The following is a 22,523-nucleotide window of genomic DNA, read 5'->3' as shown; positions in this document are numbered from 1 at the left end:
TACACGTTTAGAGCACTCCGGAATTGATCCCGTGCATGCTTTTTGTACACGGCCATCTAAATCGATCCACGAACCATGAGTCATGGTCCATGATACGGAATCATACGATGTGCTTGTACGTGCAGTATACCAGAGATAACGTGAAGCGATCTGTGATCCACGTTACAATTTAATTAATTAATTAGTTATTTTAATTAGATTAAAATAGCTAGCTAATTAGTTAAGCTATTCTAATAGATTAACAGACAGTGAATTAATCATAATAACTGAATCAGTAAAACCAACTATATCAAAATAAGTAGTTAATTAATTAAATTATATTTATATAGATCTATATATTTATTGATACTCCACGCCCCTCCCTTAATCCACCATAGGCCAGCCCTACAATTTATACCGAGCAGACAATGAATTAATTATAATAACGGAATCAACATAAAACCGCGGGCCCACGTAGGCCCCGGAAACGGACCAGTAGTCACGGGGCCACAAAACCGGCAGCACAACCCAGAGCCCGTGTGACGGTGCTCTCGTCTGCTCTGCCTTATCCTCTCCACTTACCTGTGGCCCCGTCGCCCAATCTCTATCAGCCACCAACCGGCCCCGGTTTCACTCACTGACATCCGGGCCAACCTATTATCTGCCCCACATGTCAGTGTGCAACTCACAACAGCAGGCGTAGCGGCGCAGCCTCGCGTCGTGACACGTGGAGCTCCCTCGCTGCCTCGGCTCTCGCGGTAAGCCATTTCTTCTCCGTCTCTCCATCCCCTTCGCGTCCCTTTCGGTGATGATCCTCTCTCTCGCGCGCGAGTCTTCGTTGGATTTAGGTAGGATTCAATCGCTGCTTTAGTTTAACTTTAATCTGCGACTAAACCCCGGTTTGCTGGGTTCAGTGTCTTCCCGGTGAGAATCCCGTATCGGATCGGGTAATTTTGATCTTTTGCTTAGGTTTTTGGTGCTATTTTGGTGGTTGTTGATTTGCCCAGCGTGCTCTTGGTAGTGGTTCCCCCCTCGGTCTGGCGATTCTAGGTTGGAATTTTGGGCACTTTGCTGCTTCTTCTCTCTGGGTAATCTGGAGGAGTTGGGCGGAACATTAGGCGCAGTTGACTACTTGGGGTGTTCTGTGTTCGATCATACGTACGCAGAAATGATGCTTTTGCTCCATAGGTGGTGGCTAATTTTACCGCGGTAGGATCAACCTTTTGCGTTTGATTGCTTTTAGGATTGACACTGTGTTACTGTTAGAGTGTTAGAGGCTCGATTGCTTGTAGATGAACACTTCCACCCAGAATTGAGTAGTTCTTTTAAAATTTTAGAATTGAGTAGTTTGGGGGGGGGGGGGTTCTTATTGTTTGGATACGTCTAGTCTAGCTTTTTTTGCTGCAGTAAGAATCACCAAAATCATGCGATGCTTTGATGGTGCAGAATGGAGATGAAGAAAGTGAAGTCTTTCGCAATTCGCAAGTCATAATCACACAGGGGATGGGTGATAACAAATGCACGGTCATCAGCTAGAACCCATATTGTGAATTTGTGATTGGTTTGTGTTCAATACATGTGCCGTCGTCATGGGCAGTGCCTGCTCAAGGAAGAGGGGCCAGCTGGTCGACGAGGATGATCTGTACAGCGCGAGGTTCTCCAAGAGTGGCAGCTTCAAGTGGCTGCTGCACACACTGCCCCGCAGCAACTCCGATGATGTGCACCGGAGGGCGCAGGGGCCGGGGCTGGGGCCGGGGCCGGGGCGGTGCCCATCACTGGTGGAGCTCTGCGTGGCCAAAGTCCGTGAGGTTGGTTTATGTGGCCATGTTTGTTTGAGGTTTGCTGCATGAGTGCTTATTCTTACTGACTTGCTAGGGGGATTGATTGCAGGACATGAGTAGGTATTCTGATTTCTCCCTGCTGCCCAGGGATCTTAGTCAGCAGATATTCAATGAACTGGTGGAGTGGAGCAACCTCACCGAGGCATCGCTTGGAGCTTTTCGTGATTGCGCTTTGCAGGTGACGATTCTGTTCTTGTTTCGCATACGATTCTGGGTGAACTTAAACACAGGGAATTTTATGCCAGTTGTAAAAAAAATGATGAATGTTAGATAATTTTTTGAAACCAAAATGTTAGATGATTTTACTTTGCCTTTCCTGTGGAATCTGAACAAGGATGTAAAATTAATGTTCCGATCAATGAGGCCTAGATTTCTAAAATCACGGAATGAGGAAAGCCATCTTATCACACATTTCTCATTGGTTTTATATGGCTTGTATATCTTAATCTTTCATAAGCGTACACTCAATAAGTAGACAATCTATTGGTAAGATTTGCCTTCTACCTTGAAGTCAGATGAGGCTTTTCTTCTAGTTGGATAAGCTGCAACATAAGCTCGCAGTTTGCTTGGTGCGCTAGGTCAAACAGGACCTAACTTGGATGCTTCTTTTATTGCATACTAAAGTTAATCTATGAGGTTACTAGTTGATTTTCCATTATTTTTGGTATCAGGATATTTGTCTGGGAGAGTATCCTGGAGTGACGGATGCCTGGATGGATGTAGTGGCTTCTCAAGGGCAATCCTTGCTATCTGTTGACATCTCTTGCTCTGATGTGACTGATATTGGATTGGATATTCTTAAGGATTGCTCAAGCATGCAAAGTTTGGCATGCAATTTCTGTGATAAAATCTCAGAGCATGGACTTAAAACATTGTCAGGTCAGTGATATTCCGATAGCGCGATAGCTGAGTTTGCTTTCATTTATACTATGATGTTATGGTGTAAACTTTCTTCACTATTATATATTCTGTTTTTATTACTCTGCTGTAATACCACACTTCTCAATTCTGCAGGGCTTTCAAACTTGACATCACTGAGCATTAAGAAATGTGCTGCTGTTACTGCTGAAGGAGCAAAAACCTTTGAAAACTTAGTTAATTTGGTGAACTTAGATCTCGAGCGGTGTCCAAAGATTCATGGTGGGCTTGTTCATTTAAAAGGTGTTCTTTTCTCTCTGAGCTTGTCAGTTATGAACAGAATTTTTTTTTTAAGCTTGGACCGGTTACCTTTTGGTACCAAGCCAACTGGATCACCTGGAGCCCTTTGTGTATGTCCCAAGTCCCAACATGCCTGATGCTTATGTTTGCATGTTCAAGTCACTACAGGGGGAAAAAAGGAGGAAAAAAAAACTTATAGGCACCTGTTGATTCACATTCAGCTCATTTATGAAAAAATCACAATTAAATTATGTTGGATGCAATAACAGAATTTTGTGTTGCAGACTTGAAAAAACTGGAAAAACTGAATCTGAGATACTGTAGCTGCATCACAGATTCAGATATGAAGTATCTGTCAGGTAGCACCTCTCCTTAGCTGACTGGTGTGAAGTGTAAACCAGTATACGGTAACACAACGATGTCCAAGGCTAACAAATGCCACTTTCCGTCTGCAGATCTTACAAATTTGAGAGAGTTACAACTCTCTTGCTGCAAAATCTCTGATTGTGGTGTTTCTTATTTGAGAGGTAACTTCTAGAAACAAGAATAAGTTTCTTCCTTTTTTGCACTACAAGGTTCGGTTCTTGTCTTACGTTGGTGGCTCAACTGTCTAAATTTTCATGCTCTTGTGATCGTATAGTTTTTTTTACTAACTTATGTCTTTTATTTATTAAATTTTCATGCTCTTGTGATCGTATAGTTTTTTTTTACTAACTTATGTCTTTTATTTATTTAATAGCACAAAGTTTCATCTGAAGTTAGCTCATGTTTCATCTTATTGGTTCATTCCATTCAGGTCTATCCAAGCTAGCTCACCTAAACCTGGAGGGCTGTACAATAACTGCAGCTTGTTTGGAAGTTATATCAGGTTTTGCATCTTTTCTTGAGAGTACTGTATCTATCAATTTTCACTTCTGCGAAAATGTCTTTGCATTCAATTTTTAGAAGTCCTGTAGGTTTCCCCCATGCCCATTGAATAGTGCCAGACTGCCAGTGCCACCAATCATCTACACTCTACAGTAGTCCATTGTACGTTAGAATAAGAGGAGGATTAGGGACCTGAATAAGAGTGCTGTATGAATAGATGAGACAAAATTTTCCCAAGTGTTAGACCAGAGAAACTCAGAGTGCTTTTCTGCTACTAAGGGACAGGCTACAGCTACATTTATTAGCGTGACAGAAGTTTTCTTTCTTTTTTCGCTGAGATGCAGCAAACACATTCTCCTATTATAATTTTCAAGGGATAACTTCTTTTGACTGGAGGAGTCTTTTTTTTTTCCTTCTACATAAACAGTTGCAAGCCAACCACTTGGATACCAAGACTTCACTAACACTCATTCTATTGCAGGACTGGCTTCGTTGGTCTTGTTGAATCTGAGTAGGTGTGGCATTTACGATGAAGGATGCGAGAACTTAGAAGGTAAACATTAGATTATTGAATTTTTGGCAAACTTAATTCTCTGTTATAGGAAAGTGGTTCCTCGTTTTTCTTGGCCACATTAATATTCTAATTTGTAGATTCTCAGTATATATCTACTCAGTTTACCTAGTATCCTGTCAAGTGTCAAACAGATATGCTTGTACCTTTTTTGCTGCAAGCTGGCTGTGTAGTGTGTATGCAACTCCATTCCATTTTAGGCTACAGCTTTTGTTTAGCTCACCGACTGGTGCTGTCTTGCAGGTCTTGTCAGATTGAAGGCTCTAAATTTGGGGTTCAACCACATTACAGATGCCTGTTTAGTTCATTTAAAAGGTAAAGATTACTCATTCCATATCTTTATATTAAATCATTATAGAATTTATATCTAAGGAAGAACGTGTTGCATATTTTGTAGTAAAACGTTTTTTGTAGTGTTAAAACCTGATCATTGAGGGACGATTCTTGAGGGCTCCCTCGCATCGTCTCCTCGGAGGCGACTCGAGGGTGACACGCTTCCTCACTCAACTTCCTCCTCCACTGGCCTTGGCTTGGCCGCTACCGCCACCGCCGGCAGTGACGGAGGCCGCCGGGGGGGGGGGGGGGCAAGCTGTGGCCATCCTACCCCCACCCCTCCTCCCCTTGCTTTCCTCCACCCTCTCCCCCCTATGCGCTGTCGAGTGCTGGTGGATCCGTGGTGTTCCTCACCGGATCTCCCTTTCTGAGGGGTGGATCTGGCCATTGCCGGTCGGGATCCACTTGGATCCGTTGTCGGTGCGGTCGCCAGGGTCGGGCTTGGCGGTGGCGGGCCTTGGGTCGGCTACGTGCGGGCACTGCTGGGGGCTATGGCCGGCTGCTCCGCTGTGCGGCTCCCTGTCTGCTCTTCGGACGGCTATGGTGGCTTGGTACTCTTCCTCATCCACCTCAAGCCTGAGGTCGAGCTGCTGTTGCATGGTGCCGTGGCTGGCCATTGTTGACGGCGATTTCGGTGCAACCTTGGCTGTTTGTTGTACGTTGTTGCGGGCCGAGGCTTCACTCCTGGTCATCTCTTGTTGGTGAATGCGTCTCTCGGGCCGGCGTGCTCTTGTTCTGTGTGCTGCTAGTTGCTCTCTTGCAGGTGATTGGTCTGGTCGACCTGTTGAGCCTTTAGGTTCATTGGGTTGTGCCGTGGTAGGGGGGATTATGGGCGAAAGCCCTAGCATGCACCTTGCCATTGCCGACGACGGTGACATTCGCGGGCATCATAACCTCCTTGGAGGCGTTGTGGCGACGCTCCCCCCGGGATCTCTCCGAGTGAAAACCCTGTTCAGTTTCCCGGATGAGCAATGACGGTTCTATTACCGCTTCCTTCTTGAAGGCGTCGTTTCGGAGAATCCCTATGTTCTTTGTTATAACCGGTGGCACTCCTTGCAGGGCACACCATCCTCCGTTGTTGTTTGCTCTTTTGTCCGACCCTTCTGCTATTCGGTGGGGCTTTCCTTCACCTTTCAGCGCTTTGCGGCTGTGGCTTTGTTCTGACGTCCTAGGACCTCATCTATTGAGCTTGTGGTTTGGCGTGGGAGCCACCGACCGAGTTGGGTGGTCAGGCGTGGAAGCAGGGCTCCGCCTGCTGAGTTGTTGGGATGTTCTGGTCGAGGTGCTAATTGGGGACGGTTGCTGGCGGGGTGGCGTCGTTTGTTATGGATGCCGTTTGGTTGTTCATGGATGTCGAGTTGTATGATGTTTGTTGTGATTGTCGGGTTGTATGCTGCTCAGCCATGCTTTGTCGTCCGGTTGTTTAGGGGGTTTGGGGTTCCTTTCTCTCTTGTCTTGTGCGTGAGCTGGGCTCCTCCGCGGGTTGTAATGCAACGTTTGTTAAGGTTTTCAGACCTGATTTTCCTTATAAATTGGATCATTTTTCTTCTTAATACAATAACGTACAGTTCTCCTACGTGTTCGAGGGAAAAAAAAAAACCTGATCATTGTGATCAAGAAAAATAGTTGGATTTTTTCCTAATAAATCAGCACCCACTGTTTCTTTCATGCACAATTAATGCTGATAAGATGAAAGCAGAGGCATACCGAGAATGACATCTTCAAGGAGGGTATTGCATTTTTTTAGCATAGCATTTTGTTCACTTGCTATAAGTACAGTATTTAGTGGAAGCACACATTTCTTGTATCGATCATTCTAGAAATACATCAGAATTATGGCATTGTTATATACTAATTGATCCATAATGAGGGAACAGCTTTTTCTTGATGCCCTTTATTCATTTCAGATCTGATCAGCTTGGAGTGCTTAAATTTGGACTCATGCAAGATTGGTGATGAGGGCCTATTACACCTGAAAGGTGAGTTTTTAATATCTTGATAAATTATGAGTTGCAGTGGCATTTCTAATTTTCTCCTCGTTAACCTGGTGTTTTATATAAATTAAAAAAAAAGACAAAGAACCACCGATAAACTTACTCACCCAGTAAGTCATAACTTAGCTTTTTGAAATGGCATATAGCATTGTGTTTTTTTTTAACAAAAAGTTTGGTTATTATCCCTGCCCGTCTGCAGAGATCCCTTTTGGACTTGATGTACATTTTTGCACTGTTAACTACAACATTTTGAGAATTTTGTTGGTGCAAAACATTTGTTGATACATCTTTGCATCTTGATGTGCTGTAGGCCTCGTGCAGCTAAAAACCCTGGAGCTTTCAGACACTGAAGTTGGGAGCAATGGACTTTGTCATCTTTCTGGTTTGTTTAAGCTCCTGCACAAGTGCCAGCAGAATTGGCAATCATTTTCCTTTTTGTTTTATTTTATTTTAATCTCTGCTGCTTGAGCAGTTCAGACGTGTATTGCCTTGTTAGTTTACACTGCTGTTGCTGCAGCCTTTGATGAAATTGACCTTTGCTCTCAATAAATGTTTCGTAGCTATACACCTCCATGCTGATTTCGATGCTAAATTGTTATCGCCTTGGATGATGCATCATACGTCTGAATTCTTAAGCATAATATATTGTAGTTCTCATCTCTCGTTAGATGTTCTGAAGTTGTTCTGTGTTAGATGTTCTGAAGTTGTTCTGTTTCTGCAGGTCTGCGGAATTTGCAGAGCATCAATCTCTCTTTTACATTGGTTACTGACATTGGTTTGAAGAAAATTTCTGGCTTGAAATCACTGAAGTCTCTTAATCTTGACAATCACCAAATCACAGATAATGGCTTAGCAGCTCTTACAGGTACGCTTCTCATATTAGCTGGGTATCTTATGGCTTTCTTTCTTGGCAAAAGTATCTTACCACCTATAAGCCATTACCTTCCTTGACAGAAAAATGGTTCATAGTTATGTTAATTTTGCATGTTGGGTGTCATTTATCTGATTAGCTTATTTCCACTTTTGGTGATGGTGACTGTCACACGTAAATTGTATTGTAATAGAGGGTTCCCCACTGTGGACAATGTGTTGTGTTAAAGGTTATTTAATCATATCATTTCATTAGCTAAGGTCATTTGGTTAATGCAGGTCTCACTGGATTGACACACCTGGACCTATTTGGAGCTCGTATAACTGATTCTGGCACAAACTGCTTCAGATGTAAGTGTGCATACTCAAAAGATAATCCCAGCGGACTACCATGTTAGCACTTATAAAGACAGCAGCTTTTCTTGGTTCATATCTTACTGAGCGTTTTAATTCTTTGTAACCATCTTGCGGAGCAAAGCATTTATATTAGTGGATTTCTTTCCCTAACAAGTAACTTCTCTACATTTTATACATCTCACATCACCTAATGTGGTGGCCACTGTTTCAGATTTCAAGAATCTACAGTCCCTGGAGGTCTGTGGTGGGTTAATCACGGATGCTGGAGTGAAGAATATCAAAGACCTGAAAGCTCTGACGCTGCTTAACCTGTCTCAAAATGGCAACCTCACGGACAAAACCCTTGAGCTGATCTCCGGTACATGTTCCTTGAAGCTTGTTCTTTTGACATGCATTATCTGTACACTTCGCTTTGTTTTCGTCTCAGTAGTTACGTCTGGTAACAGGCCTGACTGCGTTGGTCTCATTGAACCTGTCCAACTCCCGGGTGTCCAACTTGGGTCTCCACCACCTGAAGCCGCTGCAGAACCTGCGCTCCCTGTCTCTGGAGTCCTGCAGGGTGACGGCAAACGAGATCAAGAAGCTTCAGTTGGCTGCCCTTCCAAACCTGGTGAACGTGCGGCCAGAGTAGTATGGCAGCAGGCACCTGCAGCCAACTGTAAGCAGGTAGTAGTGCCTGCTTAAGGCAAGCCGTCCTGTATATATCTTCCAAGAACAAGCTTGTGCAATCTGTAGATTGGTCTTGTGTTACGTGACTACTACGTCTGTGTACCCACCAAAGCTGATGGGAAGGAAGAACTGTAAATATGGCGTGCTTCCTCTGCATGGTGTCAGTTTTATGCTAGTTTTAATGGTATGTCAAAACTATTCATACAGATTGGTAATGGATCGTGATTGCACAAGGATCCATGTCCCGGGGGGGCTTCAGTCCATCGGTAATGGATCGTGATCTTATGCTGAAATTGGTGCTACCTGCAAGCACAGCCGCACAGACCATTCGGTCCATCCAATGGTGGGGCGCCTCCGACCGATTGGATTCAGCTCGGTGTGCCGTCGGCAGGGGCTCTGGCACCGCGCGCGGCTGGGCGCCCCAGCCGCTAGCTCGCGCACGACCGTTTCTGCCTGCGATGGCTTTGCCTACTTCACGCGAGAGCGGCCCTCCGTACGGTCTAGCTCGCGCACGACCGTTTCTGCCTGCGATGGCTTTGCCTACTTCACGCGAGAGCGGCCCTCCGTACGGTGTTCGGCCTCCCAGAGTACAGGACACGCTGTTGAAGCCGTGGTCGAAAACCCGAACCACCGTTCCAGCCTCTGATGGTCCCTATATTGGTTCGTCAGCTGTTTCGCATATGTCCGGGTTCAACACTTCAAATTCGAGAAAAGGCATCAAATAGTCAAGCATGAGGACTAAATGCAATGGAAGATTTTTTTTGTTTGAAGTAACCATGGCAGAGCAATGGAAGATAGCTGACAAGGTTTCAGATCTCAGTTATATGGGTTTTAATTAATAAACATAAGCTATATGTCTCCCAGTCCTCGGCCTACAACAAGACACTATTTACAGCTTCTGTATAGTATGGCTGGGCCAGCTTCGACTACCACCACCCACACGATATTTACAGCAAAAATCGTTCTGGCACTCGGCAGTGCGCGCTACTTGGTTCTTCCGTTGCCCGCCACACCACCTAACATGATGAAAACAGTGTCATAACTCATAAGAGGATAACAAGACATGAGAAGAAAACCTAGGTAACAAAAGTTTTGCATGCGCACCGCGAGACAGCAATCGAGAGGTGAAGGAAGAAAACAGAGAGGATCAAAGGATCCAGTTGAACCAGCAAGACAAGAACCCCAGGGGACCAGGTGTTGCTGGCTGGCGAATATCAGTTTCTCGTCTTTGTAATGCTCTCAAGAATTCTCTTGTGCTCAGGTTCCCATCACCATTCGTGTCAAACACATGGAAAATGATGTCCACCACTGTATCCGTTAAGTCGACCTCGCAAACCTATAGGGCAAACCAAAAAGGGAAATTGGACAGGTAGAGCATCAGTCACTAGTCCAGTAACTGGGTATTAAAATAACAGACAGCATGTGATCGCGGTCAAGAAAGCCAAATATGAATTTTGTTCTGCATTGGTCAAGCTATAGCCCAAACAAGGCAAGGAACCTTACATGGTATGCTGCGCGTTTTAGATCATGCTTTGTCAAGAACCCATTTACTTTCCCGTAAGAGAGTATTGCCATCGACAGTGGCTCCAATCTTCGTCGCAAATCGGCAAATGACTTAAACTCCTGAAGTTGCATCAAGACATCAGTGAGAACATTAAAGAGAAATGAATTTAGTAGAAAATACTCATGAGATCAACAAGGCAACAAGTCAAACCTCAAAGCTAATGCGCAGGTCCTTCAAATCAGGCTCATCGACCAAGTCATCAACTCTATCAAGCAATTTGTTGATGTGATTCATGTCGGCAGAAGCAACCATGGACAGGGCAAAATCCTTGGCTGGGATAGTTTTAGATGACTTGACATCATAATGACTAAACTCCAGACGAATAATCTGCAGAGAAAAAAGCCAGTATATGAAGGGGGGGGGGGGAGAGAGAGAGTACTTAATTGTGCAGAATGCAAAAAAGAAGTTACATGTTCTCAAATAGAAACGAAGAAAAGAGGAACAAATGGCATGTAGAACACAGTGCTATTTGGTTTCAACATCATATGGAACATCTACTACTCTAGTAATACAAAGTGAATAGTAGTTTGCTCTTTTAAAAAAACTTCAATTAAGTGAATAATATCGTTGCATGTTGTCCGTAGAAATATAGGGATAAGGTTCAGTCAACTTTATAGAGACGACGAGGGAACACAGAAACAATGAACTGTTCGGCAGCCTCTATGGGTATAATATGAAATGCTGGCCATGCATGTGCTGCGAAAAAGGGGTTGTTTGCTTCATAATATAAATACACTTTCCTTTCGGATTAAGTCATGAGACAATCTTTGTGGACAGGTCATTATGTTGACTAAAAGAATGGAAGAAGCAAGTCACCTCGTCATGCAATTCGTTCAAAAATTTTGAAAACTTGTCATGGCGTAGAGGTTCGTTCCCATCGTTACCAAAGAAGTAATCAACCAGTCCACCATTTTCCACAGGCTGGCCAACTTTAAGTCCGATACGCAAGCCATCCCTATGTGTGGCTCCTTGTCTGTTATAGGATCGCATCAGTGCCATTATTTTCTTAAACTCCTCTCTGTCTATCACCCTGAAAATGGCATGTACTAGATGAGAACAACAAAATAACAGTGAAGAAGCTGGTCAAAATTTGTTCATACCCTTCTTTTACCATGAAATAACAAGTCAGATGATTGAACATGCCCATAAAGAGCAGGTCTTTTTCTGGGCGACAAGAGAAACTAACTGCACGCGAATGATTAAAAGTAAACAACAGTATAGCATAAACAAGACAATATTTAAATATATCCTTGTTTATGCATGGAGTCAAGAAAACATAAAGGGGAAACATACCTCAAGCAGCTTCACTAAACAACAGATATACATACAGGAAACAAGAATTCTGAATTGAAGCAAAGTAGACTTAACAAATGAACACAACTTTTTCTCTTACCCTATCAATATTCTGTTCAATGATTTGTCATACATGCAAACAGAATAGTAACAGATTTGCGAACTAAGGAACAGCTATGCAGCAGATGCATTACATACAGCAGGAAATATTATTAAGACCAAGTTTAGTGGTAGAATAGAACTAACCCGCTGCGGTCAATGTCGAACATTTTGAAGGCTGCAGTGAAATTTGACTCAGGAACGCTTAACAATGTCACAAAAAAGATGTACCTGTCAAAGACACCACAGGCATCTTAGAAATTAATAATACACTGGTGCAATTTGCATCAGATTGCAAATGCCTATGGCATTGCACCATGACTTTTGGCATATATACATCATGCCTATAGAATCGCATCATGATTATCGATATATACACCTTGTTGGTCATCCTGAGCAGATTTTATCAACACCTAGAAATTTTCAAAATTCTCTTACAAGAAATTGACAACAATATTTATGCAAAAGTTCAAATCCCATAAGTTCGGTATTCAGAATACAGTGAAGTGATTCAGCATTTTTCTCAAGCAGCATCACATTCCACTTACTCAGCAAAAGAGATGAGGCCATCGCTGTTTGTGTCGAACAGCATGAAGAACTCCGATGGAGCACAGTGCAACTCTCCAGGGCTACGTTCCCCCCTTAATCTTCCTTCCCGAACTATGGTCGACTCAGATGGAGGGAAAACTGGAACTACTGCTTTCATCAAGTCGGCAGGCAACATGTAAACTTCACCTTCTGGGTTCCGCACAGACGCAAAGTATTCAAAGATCTATCCAGGGTCATCGAGTAATTAGAATTTTACAATAACAAAAATCTAATAAACCGAATTCCGCAGAGTCGTACTTAACGCAGCACTTCATGCATTACCTTTTCAGGAGGGCTGAGAAGTCGTATCCGCTTCTCGTAATTAAAGAACACCCTTCTGCGGAATGAGTCTGGAAGGCAAAGAGGGAAGAAAGCACAAAAGGATAGGATTATGATCAGATCAACAGACCATTCAATAGGCGAAGCTTAGGGCAGATGAGCACGAATACAACCAGACAATTAAGAATAAACGCACGTACTTGAGCTGTTTGATAGACAAGCAGAAAGCCTCGCAGACTTTTCTGTACGGTGCTGTGTCATCTAATTTGGAATTTGGTGGCCAATTGGCTTATCACTTATCAGCAACCGGATCAGTACAGCCAGGAACGCACCGTACCGATCGCAAAGCACCACCGCTTCAAGCGACGTCACCGTGCAATCAAACGATCAAAAAGGCACTCTCGATGAGAGAAGAGGTGGCAGAGCGCGTAGCTTTACAGAACAAAGCTCCAAATACTAAACCATGCCTTAGTAACAGGCCGCCGCAGCAGCACAAACGCGCGAATCGATCAAACCCCTCAAGTAACGACCACGGAGAGAGATCGTAATTTGCGCACCAGAACGAAAATACGGGAGGAAACGACCACGGAGAGAGATCGTAATTTGCGCACCAGAACGAAAACAGGGGAGGAAACGACCACAGAGAGAGATCGTAATTTGCGCACCAGGACGAAAACAGGGGATGAAGGCAGGGCGCTCACCTCCGAATAAGAACCGACCCTTCTCCTCCCTCTCCTCCACGGCGCCGGCTCCGGCGCCCGCCGCGGCGACCGAGATCTGGCTGCCGACGGCCTCGCCGGAGTCGGCGAGCGTCGGCGGCATGAGCCACAGCCCGATCCCGGACCCCGCGAGCGCCACGGCGGCGGCAGCGAGCACCCCCTCTCGGCCGGGCGACGCTCCCGTCCCCGCGGCGGTGGAGAAGGAGGCTCGGGCCGGCGGCTGCGGCGATGACCTCAGCCGCCGGGCGGTGGATCGGAGGAGGCGGGCCGCGCGGGGGAGCGGAGAGGAAGCCATAGCCCGTCGGATTATAGCGGGCCTCAGGCGCGGCGAACGGTTGCTGCGGATAGGGACGAGGGGAAGACTGCTACCAGAAGTCTAGACTCTAGAGAGAGAGAGCGCGCGCGGAGGCGGCGATGCGTAGGTGCAGAGGAGGGGAAGGGGAGAAAACGAGGGGAAGCCGCGGCGGCAAGTCAGCAAGTGGGTGGGACGCGTCGCCGCTCTGGCGATGCTCGTCCGTCTGATCCAGTCGTCCCGAGCTGGAGACAGCTCTTCCTCTTCTTTCTACATCAAATTTTTTGATGCAAAAAAGCGTACAAATAAGATCACAATCGAGCAAATGAAATTCACTGTTTGCACCAAAGGACTTGTTTACAAAATCTTTCTATTATCTTTTAGGTAATATATTTTGCTTTTTATTATATGTGCATCTAACGGATTATGTGTTATATCCCGTGGTCTTGATATTTATTATTAACATACTAAGAAAAAAATTACACAAAATCTACAGACCAATTAGAACCTACGTGATGTAATACAATCATACATAATCAGTGCTTTTTTCACAACTAAAACCACGTTCACGCCCATTTGATAAGCATTCCGGTGGGCTAAAGGTTGATGAGGTGGGGTAAAGAGATAGGTTGGTGAGGTGGGACCCAGCGCATCCACAGTCGGACGGCGCCACCGTGGAAAGACTGAGAACTGTGCACGAGACGTGGCCGGTGATTTGTACGTGCGAGAATTCTCCTGCCATGGCATCAGGCCATCAGGTGCTGGCAACGCCCCGGCCCCGGGCCCGCCATGTGTTGACGATCCCCGCGTCCCCCGGACAAAAAGCCTCCGCCGCCTCCTCCTCCCCCCCCCCCCCCTCCCATCTCCATCACTCCAGACACTCGGGGTCCGCTTTCTTTGGGCTCCAGCCGTAAGCGAGTCGTCGGATTGGTCTGCCGGTGACGAGGTGCACGCCCACCGGCACGGCAGCGCCGCTGGTTTTGGTCGGGAGTCGGGAATTCAGGTGAAGTTTTTTTGGTCGCCACTCGGATCCCCCCATGCAACGCCACTGCACACCAGTCGCAGCACTGAACGCGAATCCGTGCCGCGGTGACTTTCCCAATCAGATACTCCCTTCCTCCACAAATAGTAAGTAAATTTATCAAAGACTCGGTTTTTAAAGTTAAATTTTAACTTATTTTTTATAAAATATATTAGTTATAGTTATAAAATCTATATAATATAAAATTATTTTGAATTATAAATATAGTTATATAATTTTTATACACTAGGTATTCTTATAATTTGATTAAATATTAGTTAGAATACATAAAATTTTATTTTTCAAAATAAATATATCTATTATTTCTAAACGGATAAAGTTCTACCTTAATCACTAACCGGAGAGTCCGTCGAGTTGCTAAAAAAAAGTTCATCATCAGACTAGCACGTGACCTTCGTCCGCTGGCTCAAAGCCTCAAAGCATCATCAGGATTCCATATACTTCAGCCAACGAGACTGACATGAGAGGAAATGAAGATATTGTCATGGGGGAAAATGAGTATTGTAAAAATACCATAATGCTGTCAGGGTGAGTGAATTTTCTGCGACGCTTCTTCAGGAAATAGAAGGAAAAAAACACATATATCCATGGTATTTAGGACAGTGGAATGCATAAGATACATTCATTGTACAACATCCTCAAACTTCCTTGGCCCAGTGGTAAAGCTTGGTAGAGCCTTGTCTGCTGTAGTGGGTTCGAACCCTGGCGATTGTATGTGAGGGTGTTACCACTTTGTAACGTGTTACTCTCTGTGGTGAACATTGCTCACCCCTCGAGACGCACTCAATCCTCTGAAACTGGAGGTGTAGGACTAGTTCGTGAAAAAAAACATCCTTAAACTTCCTGATGTAGAGCTGCCATATATGTATTTACCAAGTTCCCGTCCGATTGTGTAGCACAGATGACTGGCTGTGTGCTATCTACTAGGCTGGCAGCCACTACAGAACAGGGCAAATGAAATCAAAATAACTCTCTCCTTGGGCAATACAACACTGCAACATGATCAAACAAGAAGGCGACAGCAACATGCACCCAGCTGTGCAGCTGATAATTTACTCAAAAATATTACGCTTGCATTCTCAAATCTCAAAGTTCCTTCATGGTGTGATTGTATACGCATCAGTGGAGCTGTTGTTGGCTCCGAGGATGTCTGAACGATCCGCTTGCGTAGAGCATCTGATAGACCGGCTTTATCCTCGCTATGAAGAGCACGCTCACTAGGGTTCCGCAGCAACACACGATGGCACAAACGTAGAAGGTGAGCCTGAAACAGTCTGGTCCATAGCAGTTCGAGGGTTCCAGCACACCTGGGTGCTGCCTCGCTGCCTCCTTATCGTAGATATAGCCAGCAAGAAGAGCTGAGAAAAAGAGTGCACCAACCGGATTCACCAACAGCATGAAGTTGTACATCAACCCAAAATCCTTCAGCCCGAAAAGCTCTGAGACTGTTGGTATCATGACGGCGAATTGGACCCCGTAGCATATCCCCAGGAGTGTAGTTGAAACATAAATCAAGCTATGAAGACCAGTCGCGAAGAGCAGGAAAGTTATCACCATAATTATTTGTGTGCACATCATCCAAAAAGGACGAGGGAGCATTCTTGACCTACAAAATCAGGTCTTATCAGTAATTCTTTTCCAGAAGTAGCAGCTCATTACTTTTATACATCTTTTCTAACAAAAAAAAAAGATCCATATAATTGTGAATGGAGTGTTAAAAAAGATCGATATCCAGTATGTCCTAGCGGCCTGCTAGGAGTTAGCACTTAGCAGAACAGCAGAAATGATCGAGTAATAGTGGTTTGACATGGAGTAATCTTGGTACACCACAGTAAGGACAGAAACCTTTACTGCGTCAGCCCTCCAGCTTAAATTAGCTGGTACTGGTACACGGTCTCCGTTATGCACTGATGTTATGATATAAACAAAGCTGTTGCAAACTAGTTAGACGGAGCTTACCGTACGAAATATTCAGAGACAGATCCACCCAGGATACGGCCAGCAAAATTGCAGAAACCAAAGAGACATAACAGAATAGTTGTGTCATTAGCACCAGCAGCCATTCCAATCTGAGCAAGGTTGTTTAGAACAGTGACTCCTGTGCCAACTCCACAAAAGTAGACAACAAACAGTAGCCAGAAGTCTGCTTTCACTAATGCTTCGCGGAATGTGAAATCATCCCCCCTTCTCGGCCCTCTTTTCTTTTTCAAATTCACTGCTCCCTCACCCTCTGCCAACAATAGCTCCAAATCAGTACTCTCATCGGATTCATTGGTGCCTGTAACAAGTGTTGTTGAGGCACTGCCCAGAAGAGGTTCTGAATTCTCTGGATCCGGACCAGACAAACTATCAGTCGAATATGATGGAGCAAGAGTGCTGGGCTTTTCCTTTGTCTGTTTGCTTGGATAAATTGTCATCTTTATTGGTATAGCAAGTGGAGCAAGGAGTAAAAGTATCATTATACCAAACAAAAGGTAGGTGACAGCCTCACTTAGTTTTAAAGTATCACCAAGTATTGTAGCTACCATAAGGTACACACCGAGAACCACACTTGAGATTTGTGTGTAGATGAAATGGCCGTGTTCTGTTGTGTTGTCTTCATCCAGTGATGGAGTGCAAGGCCTAACAAAATACATCACCAGAATGCATGCAGTCGGGATCCCCAAAGCAAGCAATAGCAAAAGATTTGTGGGTGAATTCCCAAGCATTCCATTAAATGCTTCCGTGTAGACAGCAGCACTAACAGCAACATAACCCTTGATGAGACCCGCAACAGTGCCTCGGCTGAGAGGGAAGTTCCTCATGTTCGTCACAAGAGCAGCAGTGCCCAACCATGCACTGCTGTTTGTGCCAATACACAAAGCTATCCACAACTGCAAGCATCCAATAAGATATTCAAGATACAAAGGCAAATTATGCATGTATACGGATTGCCTACCTGATTTACTAGCCCAGAAACAAGTAGAAAGAATCAAGTTTTAAATCGTCCCAAATTTCATAGTGTTGTTAATAAAAAAAACAGGGCACAGTTTTTTTAAAAAAGAGTTATGTTATTGTCTGATATTTTTACAGTAGGATACTAGGATATAAGATGGTAATGTTTGTGGAGTTTGGGTGAAAATTTTAGTGAACTCTGAACTTCAGCAATATCAAGAGTTGACTAGGAATTTCCAGCTTACTTAGAAAAACAGATAGTATGTCTAATTTCTGCCTCTGCATGTATGGAAACATTATGCAGCACAACATGTGCAAAAGCTGGCATTTTTAGATGTTCAGGGTCAGAAAACAGCAACACATATGCATAAAAGATCAGATAAATGCACAGTAGCATAGTAAGGACGCACAGACTTCAATGTTTTCTTATCCGCTATGTTTTTACGGTGTCAATGCACTACCCTAATGAGAAAATGCATGCATCAAGCTACTTCAGATCTCCTCTCTCCAGTGCTAAGCTCTAGTGGTCACAAGCACCCACTGAATGCCACTACCAAGCTTACTAGCACCTTTGAAGTGTCATCTAGGCACACAGCACCACCAAATGCACGCGACCAAGTGGCTTAAGTGCCAGCCACTGAATCAACCAGATTCGAAGGACCCACTGGTGCTTAAGGGTAGGAAGCCATAGCTCAAGCATCAACTATCTAGAGACTAAATGCTGCCAAGTGCTGTCACTGAATTGCGCTGCCAAGTGCTAACACAGTTACAGTACCGCTACCAAGTAATACCACTCCCATCTTTCTGTAATATGCAGTTGGTATTCGGTTATGGTGCCAGCTCCTATTGCTCGTCGTTTCTACAGGTTTTGACAGCATGAGAAATACAACATTTCTCCAATAGTGAAGGCTATTTCATGACAACTGGTGGTTTACAATATTTCTCCAAAAATAATAACATTCAACCTTCATCTAAAAAAACTAGAATCCATCCAACAACATGCACAATTCTATCTCCAATGAGTATAACTCATCATACCTTAGAAATGAGAAACCAACAATCACTTCCTATTAAAGTATGGCTACCTATACATCAACATTGGTTCTGGGTAATCATGCAGCTTCTGTCCATATTCAATCATTTCTTTGACAAACCTCCTCGATTATAGCATGATTGAGTATAGGTGGCATACATTCATAATCTGTTATAGTGCTACAGAGCATCAATAACCATAGTTTTTTTTCTGCCACTAATTATGATAGCCTGTAGTTTTACCTGGTTCAGCTATCCCTTCTGGAGCTCTAAAATCTAATTAAAGCCCCTGTAGAACTAAACTACTAAAGTGCTATGCAGAAAATCTAGTAAAACACAGAACAATTAAAGTCAACTTCATCTCTTCACTACAACAGAATCAAACCATGGCACTGAAAAATATCCCACACCAATCAAATCTCTGTGAATCAAACTATTGGGGTGAAAATACATCACAATGAGTTGATGGATTCAACGAAATTAAAATTCCGGATTTATTGAGCGGTCCACCACTGAAGCCAATTCCTTCCACTTGCAGAAATGGTTAGTCAATGCATCAATAAGAGGACTTATGGACAAAAAAACGAATTCTACATGACGGCAACAAGGAAAAACTTCAGATCATATTTAGCTTCACGCCATTTCGAAAAGGGAAAATATCTAGCTGTGTCAACATCGATCATACAATTAAAAATGCGCACATGTGAACACAATGATTTACTTACTTGAAACAACAATGCATCAACTATCTCCTTAAATTATGCCAGCTATGGCCATGAAATTTGCCCAAGCATCACCACACTTCACACTACATTTGATAGCATAATGACCCAAAAAGGATAACAACAAAAGATAAAAATAGAACCCGGAACGTTTTTGTTGATCCAAAAACTAAAAACTTGAAGAACTAATTACTAAGGTTTGGTCCCTAATTAGCTAGCCAGTTCATGTGACATGTCGGAGTATTGAGTAAGGAGACGTCCTAACTAACAGGCCTTATGAGGGGTATGACGACCGACAGAGGATATTTTCTAAACACTGACCCATCGCGCGACCAGGTCCAAACTCGCATGACCAACACAAGGCTTGCGCGAGCAACATCCTTGCGATATTATGAGATCCTACGACCAACCCGATCGCGGGACCGGTCCTTACCTAACTCATCTAATCGTATTTATTGCTATCTACTCAAATGTTTTCCTTCTCCAAGCACTCCATCCAATGAACAAAATCATGGCGCAGTTGGGTACTGTCCCGTCCCGTAGCATTAAATGCTACGAATGGGGTCTTGCGGGCCGGCGCAGCACCGCACAGCTGACGAGACAGGGTCTGCAGAATGATCAGCCAAGTGGAAGGCTTTGTAGATAGATTCGCGGGACGCAGGAACAGGATGACTTGGCAGACGATCTTACGGTGACCAGGAAAGACAAGTGTGGATGTGTTCTACAGTTGGGACAAGCACTCAAAACTCTCAGGGCAAGTTAGGCTCACCCGGTTCTCTAGGATATGATCCAAAAATTGAATATCTAGCTAGATATGAGTCTGCTAATCAGGACCCACTTGTAAGTTCTCCCTCTCTCTGGTATATAAAGAGAGTAGGACCATGTTTGTAAAGAAGGAGGGGTAACCGATTCACAAGCACTCACAACGAAATACACATAATGTAGGGTTATTATCTTTTGGAAGGCTTGAACCTGAATAACCCATGTGTTCTTGAGTTCAACGCACACACTGACGAACGCATACTTTCAGCATTGTTCGCGTGCCCTTCAACCGGTACACCCGAAATCATTGTCAATGATTAACCCTCAACATAACCACTATGTATCGTCACTGGAAATCACATCTCCATGGTACGAAGCACTCGCAAAATCAAGCAAAGTAAGGTGAATAGCACAGTACAACATCCAAGGGAAGCGCACAGCCACACATAACGTCTGGAACTGGATCGGTAGGGGGAAGGGAAAAAAGGGGGAAGAAGTGAGCGAGCTTACCACCCAGTAGGGCATGACGAGCGTCTTGGTGACTGCGAGCCAGAGCGTGCCGAATCCGAAGAAGGCGCAGGCGGAGCCGATGACGAGGATGAGCCAGGGCGGGAGGCAGTTGGCGAGCACCCCCGGCAGGAGGCCGACGTTCTCGCCGACGTCGTTCCCCACGCCGAGCAAGGTGAGCGCCTGCTGGTTGTACCCGAGCGCCTCCTTGACGGCGTGCGAGTAGAGCGGGAACACGTAGGCGCTCCCCGCCGCCACCTGCACCCACACCGCCGCAGCCAGCCCGATCCACGGTGGCCGGCTCCCCCCCTTCACCCGCCCCACCACGCCGTTCCGCTCCCCTCCTCCCCCCGCCATGCCCCCTCCCCTCCTCTCCTCGCCGCTCAGCAACAGCGGCGGCGGCAGCTGACTGGCGAGCTCAGGCCGTGTCACCGTGTGCGCGTGCGTGCGTCCCTACGGCGGTTGGCGTGGGCCGCCCGTGTGGCTCAGCAGCTGAGCCCTTCACTTCGTTTGCCCGATGGCTGGCGCGCGGCGGCAGTCAGTTATAAGGGGAGGCTGAGCCTCCCGGGGCGGCCTGGCGCCACTCGATTTTTTGCTCCGGAGGTTTCGCTCTCTTTTCGTGGTTGGCGCTTTGGACTACGGATGGACTACAAGGCTAGTCCAGATGAGGAATTGTGCTCGTATTTTTCTTTCTTTTGTACCGTGACGAGGACGACGACCGACGACGCCTGTTTCTGTCGTTTTAAGTCCGGCAGGGGTTGCCGGGAATGATATTATATGGGATTGGGTCTAAAAAGATTTTTATTTTTTTATGATATGTGTTTTTTATTTCTCTCATATGTTTTAATTAGATCATTAAATCTAGAATGAACGGTGTGAATCAGGATCTCACAGAGACCTTTCTACAGATGATCTCATATAATTTTCTTCCGGGTTATCGCGTCCTGTAAATACGACATCCGTTCGACACAGGTTAGATTCATCTAAAATTTATATAATAAAATAAAATATTTTAAATATTTTTTAAATAAAAATCGTATGATTTAACTAAATATTTTCAATTCATCTATAATTTTAAATTCTAATATCTTAAAGCTAGATATAACCGGCTATAGATAATTTAGAATTTGAATACCTGCCAAACAAGATCATAATATTATGCTTATAAGTGGACCACCAGATTCTTCGTGGCCTATCAATTATGGGTGGTCTTGCTCTCCAAGATTACGGAAATCATTCCATACCCTAAGGTACTTGCTTCGGTTATAAATAAATACGTGTTGTTTAAAGCAAGATCTAGTAAATTTTTAAAACTTTGATTATCAATTATTTTTAAAATATTTAGTTTCAAAATATGAAAATTATATATTTGATTTTGTTTAAAATATTTTCATAATTTCATAAATTTATTAAATTTTATAAATATATTTTAGTGAAAAATAGTGATCAAAGTTACACATCAAAAATCGTATCATATATGAAACGTCAAGTATTTTTCATTTCATTGATTTTATAGTAGCTGGCAACGTAATTCATTGATTTCAGAATTTACTGGCGATCATAACATGCCCCAAAAATGATTTTAAAATATTCTTAGGACAACATGGACATAAGCTCCCCGCAAGAAAAACATTGGCATATGCTGTTGACAGAAGGATAGGATATTACTGCTTCCAGTGGGATGGAAAAGGATCCAATGCCCTTTGCAGAATATGCCAGCCTGCTTTAACGCTAGAAGGACGAACATTACTTTTGTTACAAAGAGTGTACTCCATGTCTCTCCTTAGATTATTGTAATATCACGATGTCGAGTGGAAGAGTCGCGCAGGACCTTTTGCCATACTGGTCGCTGTTTTCTTCATTATTGATGATTTTTATAGACATCTCTAGTAATATAATCAACTACTATCTATAAATATGATTCATATCATATATAAATAACATAATAGATAACCTTTCTAATAAACTCTATATCTTTATAATAAATTATTTATAAAAAATATTCATATCATATATAGATTATATGCATAGCTAGTACTGAACTAGCTATA

General features: G+C 44.0%; 3 protein-coding genes across 8 annotated transcripts; 1 reads left to right on the top strand and 2 right to left on the bottom strand.

Annotated features, from left to right (window-relative positions):
- The first annotated feature begins 624 nt into the window (after positions 1 to 624).
- Positions 625 to 8,845, top strand: LOC133888411 (uncharacterized). 5 transcript variants are annotated; one of them, XM_062328650.1, is made up of 16 exons: positions 625 to 737; positions 1,426 to 1,787; positions 1,870 to 1,998; positions 2,492 to 2,699; positions 2,835 to 2,981; positions 3,263 to 3,337; positions 3,434 to 3,505; positions 3,775 to 3,846; positions 4,327 to 4,398; positions 4,660 to 4,731; positions 6,657 to 6,728; positions 7,054 to 7,125; positions 7,465 to 7,608; positions 7,893 to 7,964; positions 8,182 to 8,328; positions 8,417 to 8,845. In XM_062328650.1, exons 2-16 carry the CDS (start codon positions 1,569 to 1,571, stop codon positions 8,599 to 8,601), a joined length of 1,758 nt encoding a protein of 585 aa, XP_062184634.1. In that variant the 5' UTR covers positions 625 to 737; positions 1,426 to 1,568; the 3' UTR covers positions 8,602 to 8,845. The 5 variants fall into 5 exon arrangements, with proteins under 5 accessions (XP_062184634.1, XP_062184632.1, XP_062184631.1 ...); XM_062328648.1 differs by having other exon boundaries at positions 727 to 827; XM_062328647.1 differs by lacking the exon at positions 625 to 737 and adding an exon at positions 786 to 903.
- Positions 8,846 to 9,434: 589 nt separating this feature from the next.
- Positions 9,435 to 13,672, bottom strand: LOC133888413 (calcium uptake protein, mitochondrial-like). Of its 2 annotated transcripts, none has more exons than XM_062328653.1 (9): positions 13,164 to 13,672; positions 12,466 to 12,533; positions 12,144 to 12,367; positions 11,743 to 11,826; positions 11,020 to 11,233; positions 10,354 to 10,530; positions 10,143 to 10,262; positions 9,744 to 9,975; positions 9,435 to 9,655 (listed from the first exon to the last, which is right to left on the bottom strand). In XM_062328653.1, the coding sequence occupies exons 1-8, from the start codon at positions 13,474 to 13,476 to the stop codon at positions 9,787 to 9,789; spliced, it is 1,389 nt and encodes a 462-aa protein (XP_062184637.1). In that variant the 5' UTR covers positions 13,477 to 13,672; the 3' UTR covers positions 9,435 to 9,655; positions 9,744 to 9,786. The 2 variants fall into 2 exon arrangements, with proteins under 2 accessions (XP_062184637.1, XP_062184638.1); XM_062328654.1 differs by having other exon boundaries at positions 12,663 to 13,304.
- A 1,411-nt stretch (positions 13,673 to 15,083) lies between these two features.
- LOC133889754 (protein NUCLEAR FUSION DEFECTIVE 4-like) lies at positions 15,084 to 21,143 on the bottom strand. The gene is made up of 3 exons (XM_062330217.1): positions 20,476 to 21,143; positions 16,475 to 17,388; positions 15,084 to 16,121 (listed from the first exon to the last, which is right to left on the bottom strand). Exons 1-3 carry the CDS (start codon positions 20,827 to 20,829, stop codon positions 15,635 to 15,637), a joined length of 1,755 nt encoding a protein of 584 aa, XP_062186201.1. The 5' UTR covers positions 20,830 to 21,143; the 3' UTR covers positions 15,084 to 15,634.
- Between the last annotated feature and the right edge of the window lie 1,380 nt (positions 21,144 to 22,523).

Source organism: Phragmites australis, chromosome 13 (genome assembly GCF_958298935.1).
Source record: "Phragmites australis chromosome 13, lpPhrAust1.1, whole genome shotgun sequence".
Taxonomy (NCBI): Eukaryota; Viridiplantae; Streptophyta; class Magnoliopsida; order Poales; family Poaceae; genus Phragmites; species Phragmites australis.
The sequence above is the reverse complement of the archived record's forward strand: the minus strand, read 5'-3'. Positions and strand labels throughout refer to the sequence as shown.

Coding starts and splice junctions, on each gene's coding strand:
- LOC133888411 (XM_062328650.1), top strand. CDS start 1,569: ATGGGCAGTGCCTGCTCAAGGAAGAGGGGCCAGCTGGTCGACGAGGAT. Junction 2,982..3,262: donor TGGGCTTGTTCATTTAAAAG/GTGTTCTTTTCT, acceptor TTTGTGTTGCAG/ACTTGAAAAAACTGGAAAAA. Junction 6,729..7,053: donor GGGCCTATTACACCTGAAAG/GTGAGTTTTTAA, acceptor GATGTGCTGTAG/GCCTCGTGCAGCTAAAAACC.
- LOC133888413 (XM_062328653.1), bottom strand. CDS start 13,476: ATGGCTTCCTCTCCGCTCCCCCGCGCGGCCCGCCTCCTCCGATCCACC. Junction 12,368..12,465: donor TTCTCAGCCCTCCTGAAAAG/GTAATGCATGAA, acceptor GACCCTGGATAG/ATCTTTGAATACTTTGCGTC. Junction 11,827..12,143: donor GGCCTCATCTCTTTTGCTGA/GTAAGTGGAATG, acceptor TGTCTTTGACAG/GTACATCTTTTTTGTGACAT.
- LOC133889754 (XM_062330217.1), bottom strand. CDS start 20,829: ATGGCGGGGGGAGGAGGGGAGCGGAACGGCGTGGTGGGGCGGGTGAAG. Junction 17,389..20,475: donor TCGTCATGCCCTACTGGGTG/GTAAGCTCGCTC, acceptor GGATGCTTGCAG/TTGTGGATAGCTTTGTGTAT. Junction 16,122..16,474: donor GTCTCTGAATATTTCGTACG/GTAAGCTCCGTC, acceptor CTGATTTTGTAG/GTCAAGAATGCTCCCTCGTC.